Genomic DNA, 21,605 nt, shown 5'->3' with positions numbered 1-21,605 from the left:
ACATCATGCTGCCTCCGGCCCCTCCCCCCGGCCAATCACTGCCTCCGGCCCCTCCCCCCGGCCAATTACTGCCTCAGCTGGTGTTAGTGAGCGCTTTCACGTTCAGCAACAGAACGATTGGAAAGTTCTTTTAGTCACATCACGAATATTTAATGAGGCTTGTTTAATTATTATTAATTAAATTAATTATCATTATTATTATTATTGTAATATTAATAAAACAGAGCTGTGTGCAGCATGTAGAGCTGATGGTTTCCAGCAGGTGTGAAAGTGAGACCTGACTGTAGTCTTATATTAACCCAGTTCACTCAGTTTATCTTTTCTCTCATATAATAAATAAATGATGTTTAACTGTCTGTGTTGAAATAAAGCTTCACTGTTTGTTTCAGATTCTCCATATTTTATTTTATTTTTAGATATGAGAGCGACACACACACACACACACGCACACACACACATGCACACACACACACAAAGGGAGCAGAGAGGAGCAGGGACATCCACCTGCTTTCTGATTGGCTGATATTCCTCTGATGCATCATGATCTATGAAAAGTTTTTTCTTCATGTTTTTTATTTGCTAGATTTATTTTTTCTTTCATCCCCAGATTTACAAAAATCAAAGATCACACAGAATGGATTGATTAATTGATTGATTGATTGATTGATTGATTGATTGGTTAATTGATTGATTGATTGATTGATTGTAGTTATTTCCCAGTTCGTGGTCTTTGGTCCTCCGTACCTGCAGCGGTTATTAATTATTATTTATTAATTATTATGTAACATCTGCAGAAATACATAAATAATCCATTTCTGTATTATTAATTGAACCTGGTGTGAAAAGGAAGACCGAACATGATTGAATGTAAATTAATTTTTTCAGTTTTTATTGATTACCGATGCTGAAGAATAAGAAGTGACTTTTTACTCATTTACACATTTGATAAACTTTAGGCTTGATTTTTATTTCAATTTATGAAATGACCTCAGGTGTCCTCAGGTGTCCTCAGGTAACCTCAGGTGACCTCAGGTGTCTCAGGTGACCTCAGGTGTCTCAGGTGACCTCAGGTGACCTCAGGTGACCTCAGGTGACCTCAGGTGACCTCAGGTGTCTCAGGTAACCTCAGGTGTCTCAGGTAACCTCAGGTGTCTCAGGTGACCTCAGGTGTCTCAGGTGACCTCAGGTGACCTCAGGTGTCTCAGGTGACCTCAGGTGACCTCAGGTGTCTCAGGTAACCTCAGGTGTCTCAGGTGACCTCAGGTGTCTCAGGTGACCTCAGGTGACCTCAGGTGACCTCAGGTGACCTCAGGTGTCTCAGGTAACCTCAGGTGTCTCAGGTAACCTCAGGTGTCTCAGGTGACCTCAGGTGTCTCAGGTGACCTCAGGTGTCTCAGGTGACCTCAGGTGACCTCAGGTGTCTCAGGTAACCTCAGGTGTCTCAGGTGACCTCAGGTGTCTCAGGTGACCTCAGGTGACCTCAGGTGTCTCAGGTGACCTCAGGTGACCTCAGGTGTCTCAGGTAACCTCAGGTGACCTCAGGTGTCTCAGGTGACCTCAGGTGTCTCAGGTGACCTCAGGTGTCTCAGGTGACCTCAGGTGTCTCAGGTGACCTCAGGTGACCTCAGGTGTCTCAGGTGACCTCAGGTGACCTCAGGTGACCTCAGGTGAAATAGGTGACCTCAGGTGACCTCAGGTGTCTCAGGTGACCTCAGGTGTCTCAGGTGACCTCAGGTGACCTCAGGTGACTTCAGGTGTCTCAGGTAACCTCAGGTGACCTCAGGTGTCTCAGGTGACCTCAGGTGACCTCAGGTGTCTCCGGTGACCTCAGGTGTCTCAGGTGACCTCAGGTGTCTCAGGTGACCTCAGGTGACCTCAGGTGTCTCAGGTGACTTCAGGTGTCTCAGGTGACCTCAGGTGACCTCAGGTGTCTCAGGTGACCTCAGGTGACCTCAGGTGAAATAGGTGACCTCAGGTGACCTCAGGTGTCTCAGGTGACCTCAGGTGACCTCAGGTGTCTCAGGTGACCTCAGGTGACCTCAGGTGTCTCAGGTGACCTCAGGTGTCTCAGGTAACCTCAGGTGACCTCAGGTGTCTCAGGTGACCTCAGGTGACCTCAGGTGTCTCCGGTGACCTCAGGTGTCTCAGGTGACCTCAGGTGTCTCAGGTGATCTCAGGTGACCTCAGGTGAAATAGGTGACCTCAGGTGTCTCAGGTGACCTCAGGTGACCTCAGGTGTCTCAGGTAACCTCAGGTGGCCTCAGGTGACCTCAGGTGTCTCCGGTGACCTCAGGTGACCTCAGGTGTCTCCGGTGACCTCAGGTGTCTCAGGTGACCTCAGGTGACCTCAGGTGTCTCCGGTGACCTCAGGTGACCTCAGGTGTCTCCGGTGACCTCAGGTGACCTCAGGTGTCTCAGGTGATCTCAGGTGACCTCAGGTGTCTCAGGTGATCTCAGGTGACCTCAGGTGAAATAGGTGACCTCAGGTGACCTCAGGTGTCTCAGGTGACCTCGGGTGACCTCAGGTGTCTCAGGTAACCTCAGGTGGCCTCAGGTGACCTCAGGTGTCTCCGGTGACCTCAGGTGACCTCAGGTGTCTCCGGTGACCTCAGGTGTCTCAGGTGACCTCAGGTGACCTCAGGTGTCTCCGGTGACCTCAGGTGACCTCAGGTGTCTCAGGTGATCTCAGGTGACCTCAGGTGTCTCAGGTGTCTCAGGTGACCTCAGGTGACCTCAGGTGTCTCCGGTGACCTCAGGTGACCTCAGGTGTCTCAGGTGACCTCAGGTGACCTCAGGTGTCTCAGGTGACCTCAGGTGTCTCAGGTGACCTCAGGTGTCTCAGGTGACCTCAGGTGTCTCAGGTGTCTCAGGTGTGTCACTGCAGCAGACAGGTACACCTGGCGGTCTTGTCTCCGTGTGAGGAGTCAAACAGCTGGACGGCCCACTCGTTGATCAGGGTCCAGAAGTTCTGGAAGGAAATGTTCTGCCGGTCCTCAACGTCCATCGTCTGCATCAACTGATCCAGACCATCCTCGCTCTGCAGCACCTGACCATGGGAGACAGGAAGTGAGTCATCACAGCACACAGGTGATCACATAGAGACAGGATCCAGAATCAGAACCAGAAACTGGGGGTTGACGAGCTGTGATGTGATTGGAGGATGAGCTGTGATGTCACACCTTGGCGAATGCAGGCAGCTGATTGGAGATCATGGTCTGGAACTGTGTGGCGTTCATGGTCGGCGCGTTGTTTGCAGCTTCATGAAACTCTGTGACCAACGATCTGATGGCCTCCTCCAGGTCTGAGTACTGGATCAACACATTATAACACACACATTATAACACACACACACACACATTATAACACACACACACACATTATAACACACACATTATAACACACACACACACACACATATTATAACACACACACACACACACACATTATAACACACACACACACACATTATAACACACACACACACATTATAACACACACATTATAACACACACATTATAACACACACACACACACACATTATAACACACACACACATTATAACACACACACACACACACATTATAACACACACATTATAACAAACACACACACACACACATTATAACACACACACACACACACACATTATAACACACACATTATAACACACACATTATAACACACGCACACACACACACAGACACACACATTATAACACACACATTATAACACACACACATTATAACACACACACACATTATAACACACACATTATAACACACACATTATAACACACACACACACACATTATAACACACACACATTATAACACACACACACACACACATTATAACACACACACACACACACACATTATAACACACACACACACACACACATTATAACACACACATTATAACACACACATTATAAAACACACACACACACACACATTAGAACACACACACACATTATAACACACACACACACATTATAACACACACACATTATAACACACACACATTATAACACACACATTATAACACACACACACACATTATAACACACACACACATTATAAAACACACACACACACATTATAACACACACACACACATTATAACACACACACACACACATTATAACACACACATTATAACACACACACACACACATTATAACACACACATTATAACACACACATTATAACACACACATTATAACACACACACATTATAACACACACACATTATAACACACACATTATAACACACACACACACATTATAACACACACACACACATTATAACACACACATTATAACACACACACACCAGTGAATGATCAGTGATTGATCAGTGAATGATCAGTGATCAGTGATTGATCAGTGATTGATCAGTGATTGATCAGTGATTGATCAGTGATTGATCAGTGAATGATCAGTGATTGATCAGTGATCAGTGATTGATCAGTGATTGATCAGTGATTGATCAGTGATTGATCAGTGAATGATCAGTGATTGATCAGTGATTGATCAGTGATTGATCAGTGATTGATCAGTGAATGATCAGTGATTGATCAGTGATCAGTGATTGATCAGTGAATGATCAGTGAATGATCAGTGATTGATCAGTGATCAGTGATTGATCAGTGATTGATCAGTGAATGATCAGTGATTGATCAGTGATTGATCAGTGATCAGTGAATGATCAGTGAATGATCAGTGATTGATCAGTGATCAGTGATTGATCAGTGATTGATCAGTGAATGATCAGTGATTGATCAGTGATCAGTGAATGATCAGTGATTGATCAGTGAATGATCAGTGATTGATCAGTGATTGATCAGTGATCAGTGATTGATCAGTGATTGATCAGTGATCAGTGATTGATCAGTGATTGATCAGTGATTGATCAGTGATTGATCAGTGAATGATCAGTGATTGATCAGTGAATGATCAGTGATTGGTCAGTGATTGATCAGTGAATGATCAGTGATTGATCAGTGATTGATCAGTGATCAGTGATTGATCAGTGAATGATCAGTGATTGATCAGTGATTGATCAGTGTGATCTGCAGCTTACCTTCGACATCTGTGCAGCTTCAAATCCACAAAGAGACTGAAAGTTTAACGGATACTGCTGAGAGTCCTCCCACTAAACACACACACACACACACACACACACTCTGATCACACACATACACACACACACTCTGAACACACACACACACTCCCACTAAACACACACACACACACACTCTGATCACACACATACACACACACACACTCTGAACACACACACACTCCCACTAAACACACACACACACACACACACACACACACTCTGATCACACACATACACACACACACACTCTGAACACACACACACTCCCACTAAACACACACACACACACACACTCTGAACACACACACACACACACACACACTCTGAACACACACATACACACACACTCTGAACACACACACACTCCCACTAAACACACACACACACACACACACACACTCCCACTAAATACACACACACACACACTCTGAACACACACATACACACACACTCTGAACACACACACACTCCCACTAAACACACACACACACACACACTCTGAACACACACATACACACACACTCTGAACACACACACACTCCCACTAAACACACACACACACACACACACTCTGAACACACACATACACACACACTCTGAACACACTGTAAGGGTAATGTAGGGGCACTGTAAGGGTAATGTAGGGGTAATGTAGGGGTACTGTAGGGGTAATGTAGGGGTAATGTAGGGGTACTGTAGGGGTAATGTAGGGGTAATGTAGGGGTACTGTAGGGGTAATGTAGGGGTAATGTAGGGGTAATGTAGGGGTACTGTATGGGTAATGTAGGGGTACTGTAGGGGTACTGTAGGGGTAATGTAGGGGTAATGTAGGGGCACTGTAAGGGTAATGTAGGGGTACTGTAGGGGTAATGTAGGGGTAATGTAGGGGTACTGTAGGGGTACTGTAGGGGTAATGTAGGGGTAATGTAGGGGTACTGTAGGGGCACTGTAGGGGTAATGTAGGGGTAATGTAGGGGTAATTTAGGGGCACTGTAGGGGTAATGTAGGGGCACTGTAAGGGTAATGTAGGGGTAATGTAGGGGTACTGTAGGGGTACTGTAGGGGTAATGTAGGGGTACTGTAGGGGCACTGTAGGGGTAATGTAGGGGTAATGTAGGGGTAATGTAGGGGCACTGTAAGGGTAATGTAGGGGTACTGTAGGGGTAATGTAGGGGTAATGTAGGGGTACTGTAGGGGTACTGTAGGGGTAATGTAGGGGTAATGTAGGGGTACTGTAGGGGTACTGTAGGGGCACTGTAAGGGTAATGTAGGGGTACTGTAGGGGTACTGTAGGGGTGATGTAGGGGTACTGTAGGGGTAATGTAGGGTTAATGTAGGGGTAATGTAGGGGTACTGTAGGGGTAATGTAGGGGTAATGTAGGGGTACTGTAGGGGTAATGTAGGGGTAATGTAAGGGTACTGTAGGGGTAATGTAGGGGTAATGTAGGGGTAATGTAGGGGTAATGTAAGGGTAATGTAGGGTAATGTAGGGGTACTGTAGGGGTAATGTAGGGGTAATGTAGGGGTAATGTAGGGGTACCGTAGGGGTAATGTAGGGGTAATGTAAGGGTAATGTAGGGGTAATGTAGGGGTACTGTAGGGGTAATGTAGGGGTAATGTAGGGGTAATGTAGGGGTAATGTAGGGGTACAGTAGGGGTAATGTAGGGGTAATGTAAGGGTAATGTAGGGGTAATGTAGGGGTAATGTAGGGGTACAGTAGGGGTAATGTAGGGGTAATGTAAGGGTAATGTAGGGGTAATGTAGGGGTAATGTAGGGGTACTGTAGGGGTAATGTAGGGGTAATGTAGGGGTAATGTAGGGGTAATGTAGGGGTAATGTAGGGGTACTGTAGGGGTAATGTAGGGGCACTGTAAGGGTAATGTAGGGGTAATGTAGGGGTACAGTAGGGGTAATGTAGGGGTAATGTAAGGGTAATGTAGGGGTAATGTAGGGGTAATGTAGGGGCACTGTAGGGGTAATGTAGGGGTACAGTAGGGGTAATGTAGGGGTAATGTAAGGGTAATGTAAGGGTAATGTAGGGGTACTGTAGGGGTAATGTAGGGGCACTGTAAGGGTAATGTAGGGGTACTGTAGGGGTAATGTAGGGGTAATGTAGGGGTACTGTAGGGGTAATGTAGGGGTAATGTAGGGGCACTGTAAGGGTAATGTAGGGGTACTGTAGGGGTAATGTAGGGGTAATGTAGGGGTACTGTAGGGGTAATGTAGGGGCACTGTAAGGGTAATGTAGGGGTACTGTAGGGGTAATGTAGGGGTAATGTAAGGGTAATGTAGGGGTAATGTAGGGGTACTGTAGGGGTAATGTAGGGGTAATGTAGGGGTAATGTAGGGGTAATGTAGGGGTACTGTAGGGGTACTGTAGGGGTAATGTAGGGGTAATGTAGGGGTAATGTAGGGGTAATGTAAGGGTAATGTAGGGGTAATGTAGGGGTACTGTAGGGGTATTGTAGGGGTAATGTAGGGGTAATGTAGGGGTAATGTAGGGGTACTGTAGGGGTACTGTAGGGGTAATGTAGGGGTAATGTAGGGGTAATGTAGGGGTACTGTAGGGGTAATGTAGGGGTAATGTAAGGGTAATGTAGGGGTAATGTAGGGGTAATGTAGGGGTACTGTAGGGGTAATGTAGGGGTACTGTAGCCCTTAGAGTGACCAAGTGATCCAACTGGTTGGGTTCTGCTGGTCCAGGATCGAACTTTCATATCAGAGTTCAGGTTTCTTGTAAATTAACCAGATTTATGTCACGTGTTCATAACTTTATTCACAAAGTGCAATCATTTCAAACCCACAGAGGGCCTACGTCCTGGAGGGTCATGGAGGGTCCTGGAGGGTGCTGCAGGGTCCTGGACTGTCCTGGAGGGTGCTGCAGGGTCCTGGACTGTCCTGAAGGGTCCTGGAGGGTCCTGGTTGCGGTTGAAGAGTCGTGTCTGTGGACCAGGACGGTGGTGAGGAACTGACCCTGGAGGCAGTCCGATGGGGCCGAGGATGTGGACTCTTCGGACCTGAGTCGGTCCTGGTCGGTCACGTCTGCTTCACTGACAGCAGCCAGTGTGGGAAATCACAAAATTAGGACATATTGTTTGTATTTTTGGATGTTTGAAGACAAAATATTAAAGTTTTCTTTCCACCTGATCTCAGAGTCTCCGTCCTTCGCTGTCAACTGACCGTCAGAGCGTCTTCGATGTGTTGCCGTGGAAACCCTCCTCTTCATCAGCGACCAGGATGAAGGCTCAGTGACGTGTTCAGAGTTCAGACTCTGCTGCTCGTCATCGCTGGAGTCTCTAACAGGTCAAATCATTTATTATTTTCATTGTAATTCATCTAATTCATTATCTTCATGAACTTCCTGTTGACACTCACAGCTCGTCTTCGCCGTCCTCCTGAAAGGTCAGAGGTCGCACACAGACCACACACGTGTTTCCCAGACTGTGGAAACATGGCCGACAGAACACACCTGTAACACGTGAACATGTGAACACGGATGCTTAAACACAGTTTACTAGTTTTATATATAACATGAACATGTGATGTCATAACTGTGACATCACAGCTGAAGAGTGACGAGACGACCAAATGTTTATCTGAAGCTGATTGATCGTCACACTGATCAGTGATCAATAAACTGATTACAGTTTGTATTTGAAGATAAAGACTGAAGTTAAAGGAGCAGTTCAGTGTTTATGTTTACTGTAATGATTCCTCCTGTTCATACTGACCATTAGAAGATCCCTTCATAATGTTTACTGTAATGATTCCTCCTGTTCATACTGACCATTAGAAGATCCCTTCATCATGTTTACTGTAATGATTCCTCCTGTTCATACTGACCATTAGAAGATCCCTTCATAATGTTTACTGTAATGATTCCTCCTGTTCATACTGACCATTAGAAGATCCCTTCATCATGTTTACTGTAATGATTCCTCCTGTTCATACTGACCATTAGAAGATCCCTTCATAATGTTTACTGTAATGATTCCTCCTGTTCATACTGACCATTAGAAGATCCCTTCATCATGTTTACTGTAATGATTCCTCCTGTTCATACTGACCATTAGAAGATCCCTTCATCATGTTTACTGTAATGATTCCTCCTGTTCATACTGACCATTAGAAGATCCCTTCATAATGTTTACTGTAATGATTCCTCCTGTTCATACTGACCATTAGAAGATCCCTTCATCATGTTTACTGTAATGATTCCTCCTGTTCATACTGACCATTAGAAGATCCCTTCATCATGTTTACTGTAATGATTCCTCCTGTTCATACTGACCATTAGAAGATCCCTTCATCATGTTTACTGTAATGATTCCTCCTGTTCATACTGACCATTAGAAGATCCCTTCATCATGTTTACTGTAATGATTCCTCCTGTTCATACTGACCATTAGAAGATCCCTTCATCATGTTTACAATGGAAGTGATGGAGGACTAAACCCACAGTCCTCCTTCTGTGGAAACATTTAAAAGTTGATCTGAAGCTTCAGTCAAATCTTCATCTTCAGTGTTGTTAGTAGTAAAGTCTTTGTGTTACTATGGTTACAGCACAGCTCAACAGGAAACACTAAGAGGGAATCTGATGCTAAACAGACTGTAAATGTGTCAGATATCATTGATGTGAATAACTCACACTGATGAAGATCAATAGAAGCTGATCAGATGATTTATAATGACTGTGAACAGTTTTAATAGTCAGTATGAACAGGAGGAAGATTACAGAGAGGTTCATATGGACGCCTGACTGCTGCTTAACACACACTGGGAACACTGGGGACACTGGGGACACTGGGAACACTGGGAACACTGGGAACACTGGGAACACTGGGGACACTGGAGACACTGGGAACACTGGGGACACTGGGAACACTGGGGACACTGGAGACACTGGGAACACTGGGGACACTGGGGACACTGGGAACACTGGGAACACTGGGGACACTGGAGACACTGGGGACACTGGGAATACTGGGAACACTGGGGACACTGGAGACACTGGGAACACTGGGGACACTGGAGACACTGGGAACACTGGGGACACTGGGGACACTGGGGACACTGGGAACACTGGGAACACTGGGGACACTGGAGACACTGGGGACACTGGGAATACTGGGAACACTGGGGACACTGGAGACACTGGGAACACTGGGGACACTGGGGACACTGGGAATTCTGGGAACACTGGGGACACTGGGGACACTGGGAACACTGGGGACACTGGGAACACTGGGGACACTGGGGACACTGGGAATACTGGGGACACTGGGGACACTGGGAACACTGGGAACATTGGGAACACTGGGGACACTGGGAATACTGGGGACACTGGGAACACTGGGGACACTGGGGACACTGGGGACACTGGAGACACTGGGGACACTGGGAATACTGGGGACACTGGGAACACTGGGAACACTGGGGATACTGGGGACACTGGGAACACTGGGGACACTGGGAAAACTGGGGACACTGGGAATACTGGGGACACTGGGAATACTGGGGACACTGGGAACACTGGGAACACTCGGGACACTGGGAACACTGGGAATACTGGGAACACTGGGGACACTGGGGACACTGGGAACACTGGGAATACTGGGGACACTGGGAATACTGGGAACACTGGGAACACTGGGGACACTGGGGACACTGGGGACACTGGGAATACTGGGGACACTGGGAACACTGGGAACACTCGGGACACTGGGAACACTGGGAACACTGGGGACACTGGGAACACTGGGGACAATGGGAATACTGGGAACACTGGGAATACTGGGAACACTGGGGACAATGGGGACACTGGGAACACTGGGGACACTGGGAACACTGGGAACACTGGGAACACTGGGGACACTGGGAACACTGGGGACACTGGGAACACTGGGAACACTGGGAATACTGGGGACACTGGGAACACTGGGAACACTCGGGACACTGGGAACACTGGGAATACTGGGAACACTGGGGACACTGGGAATACTGGGGACACTGGGAACACTGGGAACACTGGGGACACTGGGAATACTGGGGACACTGGGAATACTGGGAATACTGGGAACACTGGGAATACTGGGAACACTGGGGACACTGGGGACACTGGGAACACTGGGGACACTGGGAACACTGGGGACACTGGGGACACTGGGAACACTGGGAACACTGGGAACACTGGGGACACTGGGAACACTGGGGACACTGGGAATACTGGGAACACTGGGAACACTGGGAACACTGGGAATACTGGGAACACTGGGGACACTGGGGACACTGGGAATACTGGGAACACTGGGAACACTGGGAATACTGGGAACACTGGGGACACTGGGAACACTGGGGACACTGGGGACACTGGGGACACTGGGAACACTGGGGACACTGGGAACACTGGGGACACTGGGAATACTGGGGACACTGGGAAAACTGGGGACACTGGGAATACTGGGGACACTGGGAACACTGGGGACACTGGGAATACTGGGGACACTGGGAACACTGGGAACACTCGGGACACTGGGAACACTGGGAATACTGGGAACACTGGGGACACTGGGAATACTGGGGACACTGGGAACACTGGGGACACTGGGAATACTGGGGACACTGGGAATACTGGGAATACTGGGAACACTGGGGACACTGGGAATACTGGGAACACTGGGAACACTGGGAACACTGGGAATACTGGGAACACTGGGAACACTGGGGACACTGGGAACACTGGGAACACTGGGAATACTGGGAACACTGGGGACACTGGGGACACTGGGAACACTGGGAACACTGGGGACACTGGGAACACTAGGAACACTGGGAACACTGGGGACACTGGGAACACTGGGGACACTGGGAACACTGGGGACACTGGGGACACTGGGAACACTGGGAACACTGGGAACACTGGGAATACTGGGAACACTGGGGACACTGGGAATACTGGGAACACTGGGAACACTGGGAACACTGGGAATACTGGGAACACTGGGGACACTGGGGACATTGGGAACACTGGGAATACTGGGAACACTGGGAACACTGGGAACACTGGGGACACTGGGAACACTGGGGACACTGGGGACACTGGGAACACTGGGGACACTGGGAACACTGGGGACACTGGGGACACTGGGAATACTGGGGACACTGGGAACACTGGGGACACTGGGAACACTGGGAACACTGGGGACACTGGGAACACTGGGGACACTGGGAACACTGGGGACACTGGGAACACTGGGAACACTGGGGACACTGGGAACACTGAGTTTGCAACATGAATCTCACCTGGACACTGTGGGGCGTCACAGGTGACCATGGTGTCCTCCTCTGGCCCCGCCCCCTCACCACAGGCCAGACAGCTGACTGACAGGCCCAGCAGGTCACACAGGTGACGCCCTCCAGGTAACCTGGCAGCAATTGAGCACGTGTCACTGCAACACCACCACTGTCCACCAGGGGGCAACGCTCAATCACACATATATTATATTATATTATAAATATCAGTTATAAACACGCAGCAACAGGTCCCAATGCTTCCAGTCTGATGTACCATAGCAGGATAGTCTGAAGATGACATCCCCCTCTTCCTCCTGCTCCTCCTCCTGCTCCTGCTGCTCCTCCTCCTGCTGCCCCTCCTGCTCCTGCTGCTCCTCCTCCTCCTGCTCCTCCTCCTCCTGCTCCTCCTCCTGCTGCTCCTCCTCCTGCTGCCCCTCCTGCTCCTCCTGCTGCTGCTCCTCCTCCTCCTGCTCCTCCTCCTCCTGCTCCTCCTCTTCCCGGGCTCCTGGCTGCAGACCTCCGCAGGGCTTTGCCCACAGCCGTCCTCTGATCCAGGATCAGCTGATGGAGGAACTGGATCCTCTCCTGAAACACAGACAGCAGCTGGGTGAGTTAGTTAGTGTATACATAAATATATATAACCTATTTAACATATAACATACATAACATATGTAGTATATAAATATATATATATTACATATGTTATATATATATTATATATATATAATATATAAATGTACCTGCTCTCTGTGCGGGTGGACGGAGGAACAGACGAGGCGTCTGCAGCGCTGCATGAATCCTGAACTCAGAGATACGAGCAGAGCCAGACCCAACACGAGTCCTGCAAAGACCAGAACCAGTACAACCAGTATCCCACCAGTATGCTGTGTGATGTCATCCCTGTGATGTCACACCTTACCTAGGATAAAGCATGCCGATTGGTCGGGCTCTGACGGCGGAAGCAGACACTTCCTGCTGATGACCGTGACGTTGCCCCCCTGCAGGATGTTAAAAGACGCCACGAGGTCTCTGAAGATGTCGGAGGCGTAACCCGACCCGTTCACCCGCACCGCCACCGTGACCGGAGCTGAGGGGACAGGCGGTTGCCATGGTTACCAGCACTCAGACTGAGGTCACAGTGTTATTAGCTGCTCACCTCTGGCCACCACGTCCTCCTTCACCTGGTGCTGCACCTGATCCAGCATCCAGAACACCAGGAAGTCCAGAACCACCAGCAGGCCCCCCATCACCATGTGTCTGAGCACCGAGGACACGCCCACCAGAACCGCCCGCCGCTCCCTATTGGTCAGCTGCCACGCCACTGCATGCAGGAAGTGACATCATCCATCATCAGTCAATCACTCACACACACACATATATACATACACACACACACACAGAGTAACACACATACACACACACACACAGAGTAACACACATACACACACACACACACAGTAACACACATACACACACAGTAACACACATACACACACACACACACACACATAGTAACACACACACACACAGTAACACACACACACATACAGTAATACACACACAGTAACACACACACACACACAGTAACACACACACACTCACACACAGTAACACACACACACACACACAGCAACACACACACTCACACACAGTAACACACAGTTACACACACACACACAGTAACACACAGTTACACACACACACACACACACACACAGTAACACACACACACACACACACACACACACACACAGTAACACACACACTCACACACAGTAACACACACACACACACACAGTAACACACACACTCACACACAGTAACACACAGTTACACACACACACACACACACAGTAACACACACAGTAACACACAGTAACACACACACACACACACACATACTAACATGGAATGATGTAGGTCTTGGCCTCTCTGCGTGTGATTGGCAGGACCGAGGCTCCGCCCACTGACGACAACTGTTGGTCAAACTCTTCGAAAGCAGCGCTGATGTAAACGTTGTCGAAGTCGACCTCACGCAGGTACCGCTTCCTGTACCTCCGCGCCCTGCAGGGGGGATGAAGGGAACTAAAGCGTGTGATGAAGGGAACTAAAGCGTGTGATGAAGGGAACTAAAGCGTGTGATGAAGGGAACTAAAGCGTGTGGATGAAGGGAACTAAAGCGTGTGGATGAAGGGAACTAAAGCGTGTGATGAAGGGAACTAAAGCATGTGATGAAGGGAACTAAAGCGTGTGGATGAAGGGAACTAAAGAGTGTGATGAAGGGAACTAAAGCGTGTGATGAAGGGAACTAAAGCGTGTGATGAAGGGAACTAAAGCGCGTGATGAAGGGAACTAAAGCGCGTGATGAAGGGAACTAAAGCGTGTGGATGAAGGGAACTAAAGCGTGTGATGAAGGGAACTAAAGAGTGTGATGAAGGGAACTAAAGCGTGTGATGAAGGGAACTAAAGCGTGTGATGAAGGGAACTAAAGAGTGTGATGAAGGGAACTAAAGCGTGTGGATGAAGGGAACTAAAGCGTGTGATGAAGGGAACTAAAGCGTGTGGATGAAGGGAACTGAAGCGTGTGGATGAAGGGAACTGAAGCGTGTGGATGAAGGGAACTAAAGCGTGTGGATGAAGGGAACTAAAGCGTGTGATGAAGGGAACTAAAGCGTGTGATGAAGGGAACTAAAGCGTGTGATGAAGGGAACTAAAGCGTGTGGATGAAGGGAACTAAAGCGTGTGGATGAAGGGAACTAAAGCGTGTGATGAAGGGAACTAAAGCGTGGGATGAAGGGAACTAAAGCGTGTGATGAAGGGAACTAAAGCGTGTGGATGAAGGGAACTAAAGAGTGTGATGAAGGGAACTAAAGCGTGTGATGAAGGGAACTAAAGCGTGTGATGAAGGGAACTAAAGCGCGTGATGAAGGGAACTAAAGCGCGTGATGAAGGGAACTAAAGCGTGTGGATGAAGGGAACTAAAGCGTGTGATGAAGGGAACTAAAGCGTGTGATGAAGGGAACTATAGAGTGTGATGAAGGGAACTAAAGCGTGTGGATGAAGGGAACTAAAGCGTGTGATGAAGGGAACTAAAGCGTGTGGATGAAGGGAACTGAAGCGTGTGGATGAAGGGAACTGAAGCGTGTGGATGAAGGGAACTAAAGCGTGTGGATGAAGGGAACTAAAGCGTGTGATGAAGGGAACTAAAGCGTGTGATGAAGGGAACTAAAGCGTGTGATGAAGGGAACTAAAGAGTGTGATGAAGGGAACTAAAGCGTGTGGATGAAGGGAACTGAAGCGTGTGGATGAAGGGAACTAAAGCGTGTGGATGAAGGGAACTAAAGCGTGTGATGAAGGGAACTAAAGCGTGTGGATGAAGGGAACTAAAGCGCGTGATGAAGGGAACTAAAGCGTGTGATGAAGGGAACTAAATCGCGTGATGAAGGGAACTAAAGCGCGTGATGAAGGGAACTAAAGCGTGTGGATGAAGGGAACTAAAGCGTGTGATGAAGGGAACTAAAGCGTGTGATGAAGGGAACTAAAGCGTGTGATGAAGGGAACTAAAGCGTGTGGATGAAGGGAACTAAAGCGTGTGATGAAGGGAACTAAAGCGTGTGGATGAAGGGAACTAAAGCGTGTGGATGAAGGGAACTAAAGCGTGTGGATGAAGGGAACTAAAGCGTGTGATGAAGGGAACTAAAGCGTGTGGATGAAGGGAACTAAAGCGTGTGGATGAAGGGAACTGAAGCGTGTGGATGAAGGGAACTAAAGCGCGTGATGAAGGGAACTAAAGCGTGTGATGAAGGGAACTAAAGCATGTGATGAAGGGAACTAAAGCGTGTGATGAAGGGAACTAAAGCGTGTGGATGAAGGGAACTGAAGCGTGTGGATGAAGGGAACTAAAGCATGTGGATGAAGGGAACTAAAGCGTGTGATGAAGGGAACTAAAGCGTGTGATGAAGGGAACTGAAGCGTGTGGATGAAGGGAACTAAAGCGTGTGATGAAGGGAACTAAAGCGTGTGATGAAGGGAACTAAAGCGTGTGATGAAGGGAACTAAAGCGTGTGATGAAGGGAACTAAAGCGTGTGATGAAGGGAACTAAAGCGTGTGATGAAGGGAACTAAAGAGTGTGATGAAGGGAACTAAAGCGTGTGGATGAAGGGAACTGAAGCGTGTGGATGAAGGGAACTAAAGCGTGTGGATGAAGGGAACTAAAGCGTGTGATGAAGGGAACTAAAGCGTGTGGATGAAGGGAACTAAAGCGCGTGATGAAGGGAACTAAAGCGTGTGATGAAGGGAACTAAATCGCGTGATGAAGGGAACTAAAGCGCGTGATGAAGGGAACTAAAGCGTGTGGATGAAGGGAACTAAAGCGTGTGATGAAGGGAACTAAAGCGTGTGATGAAGGGAACTAAAGCGTGTGATGAAGGGAACTAAAGCGTGTGGATGAAGGGAACTAAAGCGTGTGATGAAGGGAACTAAAGCGTGTGGATGAAGGGAACTAAAGCGTGTGGATGAAGGGAACTAAAGCGTGTGGATGAAGGGAACTAAAGCGTGTGATGAAGGGAACTAAAGCGTGTGGATGAAGGGAACTAAAGCGTGTGGATGAAGGGAACTGAAGCGTGTGGATGAAGGGAACTAAAGCGCGTGATGAAGGGAACTAAAGCGTGTGATGAAGGGAACTAAAGCATGTGATGAAGGGAACTAAAGCGTGTGATGAAGGGAACTAAAGCGTGTGGATGAAGGGAACTGAAGCGTGTGGATGAAGGGAACTAAAGCATGTGGATGAAGGGAACTAAAGCGTGTGATGAAGGGAACTAAAGCGTGTGATGAAGGGAACTGAAGCGTGTGGATGAAGGGAACTAAAGCGTGTGATGAAGGGAACTAAAGCGTGTGATGAAGGGAACTAAAGCGTGTGATGAAGGGAACTAAAGCGTGTGATGAAGGGAACTGAAGCGTGTGGATGAAGGGAACTAAAGCGTGTGATGAAGGGAACTAAAGCGTGTGGATGAAGGGAACTAAAGCGTGTGGATGAAGGGAACTAAAGCGTGTGGATGAAGGGAACTAAAGCGTGTGGATGAAGGGAACTAAAGCGTGTGATGAAGGGAACTAAAGCGTGTGATGAAGGGAACTAAAGCGTGTGGATGAAGGGAACTAAAGCGTGTGGATGAAGGGAACTAAAGCGTGTGATGAAGGGAACTGAAGCGTGTGATGAAGGGAACTAAAGCGTGTGGATGAAGGGAACTAAAGCGTGTGATGAAGGGAACTAAAGCGTGTGGATGAAGGGAACTAAAGCGTGTGGATGAAGGGAACTAAAGCGTGTGATGAAGGGAACTAAAGAGTGTGGATGAAGGGAACTAAAGCGTGTGGATGAAGGGAACTAAAGCGTGTGGATGAAGGGAACTAAAGCGTGTGATGAAGGGAACTAAAGCGTGGGATGAAGGGAACTAAAGCGTGTGATGAAGGGAACTAAAGCGTGTGATGAAGGGAACTAAAGCGTGTGATGAAGGGAACTAAAGCGTGTGATGAAGGGAACTAAAGCGTGTGGACTGACCTCAGGAAGGAGCAGGCGAGCAGGACGAGGCTGCCGTACGCCAGCAGCTCGCTCAGCCTATGAAACACCTGCAGCTCTGATGTCACTTCCTCCATGATGTCCTGAGTCACCTGCTGGAGAGAGCGGCTGCTGTTGGCATCGAGGTCAAAGGTCACCGAGGCTGAGATGTTGAAGTCAAACTCCCGCTTCAGGCGCTCAAACGCTGCAACGGTGGCTGAAAGCAAAGAGACAGAAAGCTGTGAGACTGAAAGCAGAGAGACTGAAAGCAGAGAGACTGAAAGCAGAGAGACTGAAAGCAGAGAGACTGAAAGCAGAGAGACTGAAAGCAGAGAGACTGAAAGCAGAGAGACTGAAAGCAGAGAGACTGAAAGCTGTGAGACTGAAAGCAGTGAGACTGAAAGCTGTGAGATTGAAAGCAGAGAGACTGAAAGCAGTGAGACTGAAAGCAGAGAGACTGAAAGCAGAGAGACTGAAAGCTGTGAGACTGAAAGCAGAGAGACTGAAAGCAGAGAGACTGAAAGCAGAGAGACTGAAAGCAGTGAGACTGAAAGCAGAGAGACTGAAAGTAGAGAGACTGAAAGCAGTGAGACTGAAAGCAGTGAGACTGAAAGCAGAGAGACTGAAAGCAGTGAGACTGAAAGCTGTGAGACTGAAAGCAGAGAGACTGAAAGCAGAGAGACTGAAAGCAGAGAGACTGAAAGCAGAGAGACTGAAAGCAGTGAGACTGAAAGCAGAGAGACTGAAAGCAGAGAGACTGAAAGCAGAGAGACTGAAAGCAGTGAGACTGAAAGCAGAGAGACTGAAAGCAGAGAGACTGAAAGCAGAGAGACTGAAAGCAGAGAGACTGAAAGCTGTGAGACAGAAAGCAGAGAGACTGAAAGCAGTGAGACTTAAAGCAGAGAGACTGAAAGCAGAGAGACTGAAAGCAGAGAGACTGAAAGCAGTGAGACTGAAAGCAGAGAGACTGAAAGCAGAGAGACTGAAAGCAGAGAGACTGAAAGCAGAGAGACTGAAAGCAGTGAGACTGAAAGCTGTGAGACTGAAAGCAGATAGACTGAAAGCTGTGAGACTGAAAGCAGTGAGACTGAAAGCAGAGAGACTGAAAGCAGTGAGACAGAAAGCAGAGAGACTGAAAGCTGTGAGACTGAAAGCAGAGAGACTGAAAGCAGTGAGACTGAAAGCAGTGAGACTGAAAGCAGTGAGACTGAAAGCAGTGAGACTGAAAGCAGAGAGACTGAAAGCAGAGAGACTGAAAGCAGAGAGACTGAAAGCAGAGAAGTTAACTCACGAGCTGCCAGACGAGTCCTCAGATGGCGGCCGATGAAGGACGGGATGATGCAGAAGAGCTCGCCAACTGAAGGCCCAAATACAAAACACGTCTTATAAAAAACGTTTTTGCTGTGATGATAAAATATAATAACTAATATTTGGGAGCAAATACTGACAGAAAGGAAGAAATGAGCAGAGTTGCAGATAAATGTGTCAGCAGGACATTTATAAATATAGTTACAGATTCTTCTTCTTGTAATTCTGAGACTGATGGATGCCTGTCTTATTCCTGCCATTAATGTCTTTTCATTTATTAATTAAAATGATTAATTTAAAGAAGTGGTTTGTAGGGTTTAGTGACACCTAGTGGTCATCCTGATCAGTGTAACTGTCCTTTACAGAGGGCCAGTGAACGCACCGCGGGCCAGCTGGCAGAGTGGCAGGAAGCCGCTGATGATGTCACACAGGAAGTTGAAGTCTCCCAGCAGGTCGGAGCAGTCGTCTCGAGCCTCGGCGAACACCGCGCGGCACTTCCTGTACGGAGAGCCCAGTTTTGCGTTGCACACGTCTCCGATGTCCACCAGGAAGTGAAGCACGTTCCTCAGAGTGCGAGCTGCAGGGTCAAAGGTCAGAGCAGCCTGTCACTGTAACAGATCACTAATAGATCACTGTAACAGATCACTGTAACAGATCACTAATAGATCACTGTAACAGATCACTGTAACAGATCACTGTAACAGATCACTGTAACAGATCACTGTAACAGATCACTAACAGATCACTAACAGATCACTGTAACAGATCACTAACAGATCAATGTAACAGATCACTAACAGATCACTGTAACAGATCACTGTAACAGATCACTGTAACAGATCACTAACAGATCACTAACAGATCACTGTAACAGATCACTAACAGATCAATAACAGATCACTAACAGATCACTGTAACAGATCACTAACAGATCACTGTAACAGATCAATGTAACAGATCAATGTAACAGATCACTGTAACAGATCACTAACAGATCACTAACAGATCACTGTAACAGATCACTAACAGATCACTGTAACAGATCACTAACAGATCACTAACAGATCACTGTAACAGATCACTAACAGATCACTAACAGATCACTAACAGATCACTGTAACAGATCACTAACAGATCACTGTAACAGATCACTAACAGATCACTAACAGATCACTGTAACAGATCACTAACAGATCACTAACAGATCACTAACAGATCACTGTAACAGATCACTGTAACAGATCACTAACATATCACTGTAACAGATCACTGTAACAGATCACTAACAGATCACTGTAACAGATCACTGTAACAGATCACTGTAACAGGTCACTGTAACAGATCACTGTAACAGATCACTAACAGATCACTGTAACAGATCACTGTAACAGGTCACTGTAACAGATCACTGTAACAGATCACTAACATATCACTGTAACAGATCACTGTAACAGATTACTGTAACAGATCACTGTAACAGGTCACTGTAACAGATCACTGTAACAGATCACTAACAGATCACTGTAACAGATCACTGTAACAGATCACTAACAGATCACTGTAATAGATCACTGTAACAGATCACTGTAACAGATCACTGTAACAGATCACTAACAGATCACTAACAGATCACTAACAACATATCACTAACAGATCACTGTAACAGATCACTAACAGATAACTGTAATAGATCACTAACAACAGATCACTAACAGATCGCTGTAACAGATCGCTGTAACAGATCACTAACAGATCACTGTAACAGATCACTAACAGATCACTAACAGATCACTAACAGATCACTAACAGATCACTGTAACAGATCACTAACAGATCACTGTAACAGATCAATGTAATAGATCACTAACAGATCAATGTAACAGATCACTAACAGATCAATGTAACAGATCACTGTAACAGATCACTAACAGATCACTAACAGATCACTGTAACAGATCACTAACAGATCAATGTAACAGATCACTAACAGATCACTAACAGATCACTGTAACAGATCACTGTAACAGATCACTAACAGATCACTGTAACAGATCACTAACAGATCACTAACAGATCACTGTAACAGATCACTGTAACAGATCACTGTAACAGATCACTAACAATAGATCACTAACAGATCAATGTAACAGATCACTAACAGATCAATGTAACAGATCACTGTAACATATCAATGTAACAGATCACTAACAGATCACTGTAACAGATCACTGTAACAGATCACTAACAGATCACTGTAACAGATCACTAACAGATCACTAACAGATCACTAATAGATCACTGTAACAGATCACTGTAACAGATCAC

General features: G+C 47.1%; 2 protein-coding genes across 2 annotated transcripts in view; both read right to left on the bottom strand.

Annotated features, from left to right (window-relative positions):
- Positions 1 to 2,875: 2,875 nt before the first annotated feature.
- LOC133984022 (protein S100-A13-like) lies at positions 2,876 to 5,093 on the bottom strand. Its single transcript, XM_062423237.1, has 3 exons — positions 5,085 to 5,093; positions 3,180 to 3,308; positions 2,876 to 3,046 (listed from the first exon to the last, which is right to left on the bottom strand). Exons 1-3 carry the CDS (start codon positions 5,091 to 5,093, stop codon positions 2,876 to 2,878), a joined length of 309 nt encoding a protein of 102 aa, XP_062279221.1.
- Positions 5,094 to 7,921: 2,828 nt separating this feature from the next.
- Positions 7,922 to 21,605, bottom strand: part of dcst2 (DC-STAMP domain containing 2) — a 38,908-nt gene continuing 25,224 nt past the window's right edge. The window contains exons 5-15 of the mRNA XM_062423236.1: positions 19,663 to 19,857; positions 19,264 to 19,329; positions 17,976 to 18,189; positions 14,327 to 14,484; positions 13,577 to 13,741; positions 13,340 to 13,507; positions 13,161 to 13,261; positions 12,938 to 13,005; positions 12,430 to 12,551; positions 8,503 to 8,596; positions 7,922 to 8,177 (exon numbers count right to left, since the gene is read on the bottom strand). Coding sequence (XP_062279220.1) covers positions 7,922 to 8,177; positions 8,503 to 8,596; positions 12,430 to 12,551; positions 12,938 to 13,005; positions 13,161 to 13,261; positions 13,340 to 13,507; positions 13,577 to 13,741; positions 14,327 to 14,484; positions 17,976 to 18,189; positions 19,264 to 19,329; positions 19,663 to 19,857 — 1,607 coding nt within the window. The remainder of the gene's footprint in view (positions 8,178 to 8,502; positions 8,597 to 12,429; positions 12,552 to 12,937; positions 13,006 to 13,160; positions 13,262 to 13,339; positions 13,508 to 13,576; positions 13,742 to 14,326; positions 14,485 to 17,975; positions 18,190 to 19,263; positions 19,330 to 19,662; positions 19,858 to 21,605) is intronic.

The sequence above is a fragment of the Scomber scombrus genome, chromosome 7, assembly GCF_963691925.1.
Source record: "Scomber scombrus chromosome 7, fScoSco1.1, whole genome shotgun sequence".
Lineage (NCBI taxonomy): Eukaryota > Metazoa > Chordata > Actinopteri > Scombriformes > Scombridae > Scomber > Scomber scombrus.
Note: the sequence above shows the minus strand (reverse complement) of the source record. Positions and strands in the feature narration are given on the sequence as shown.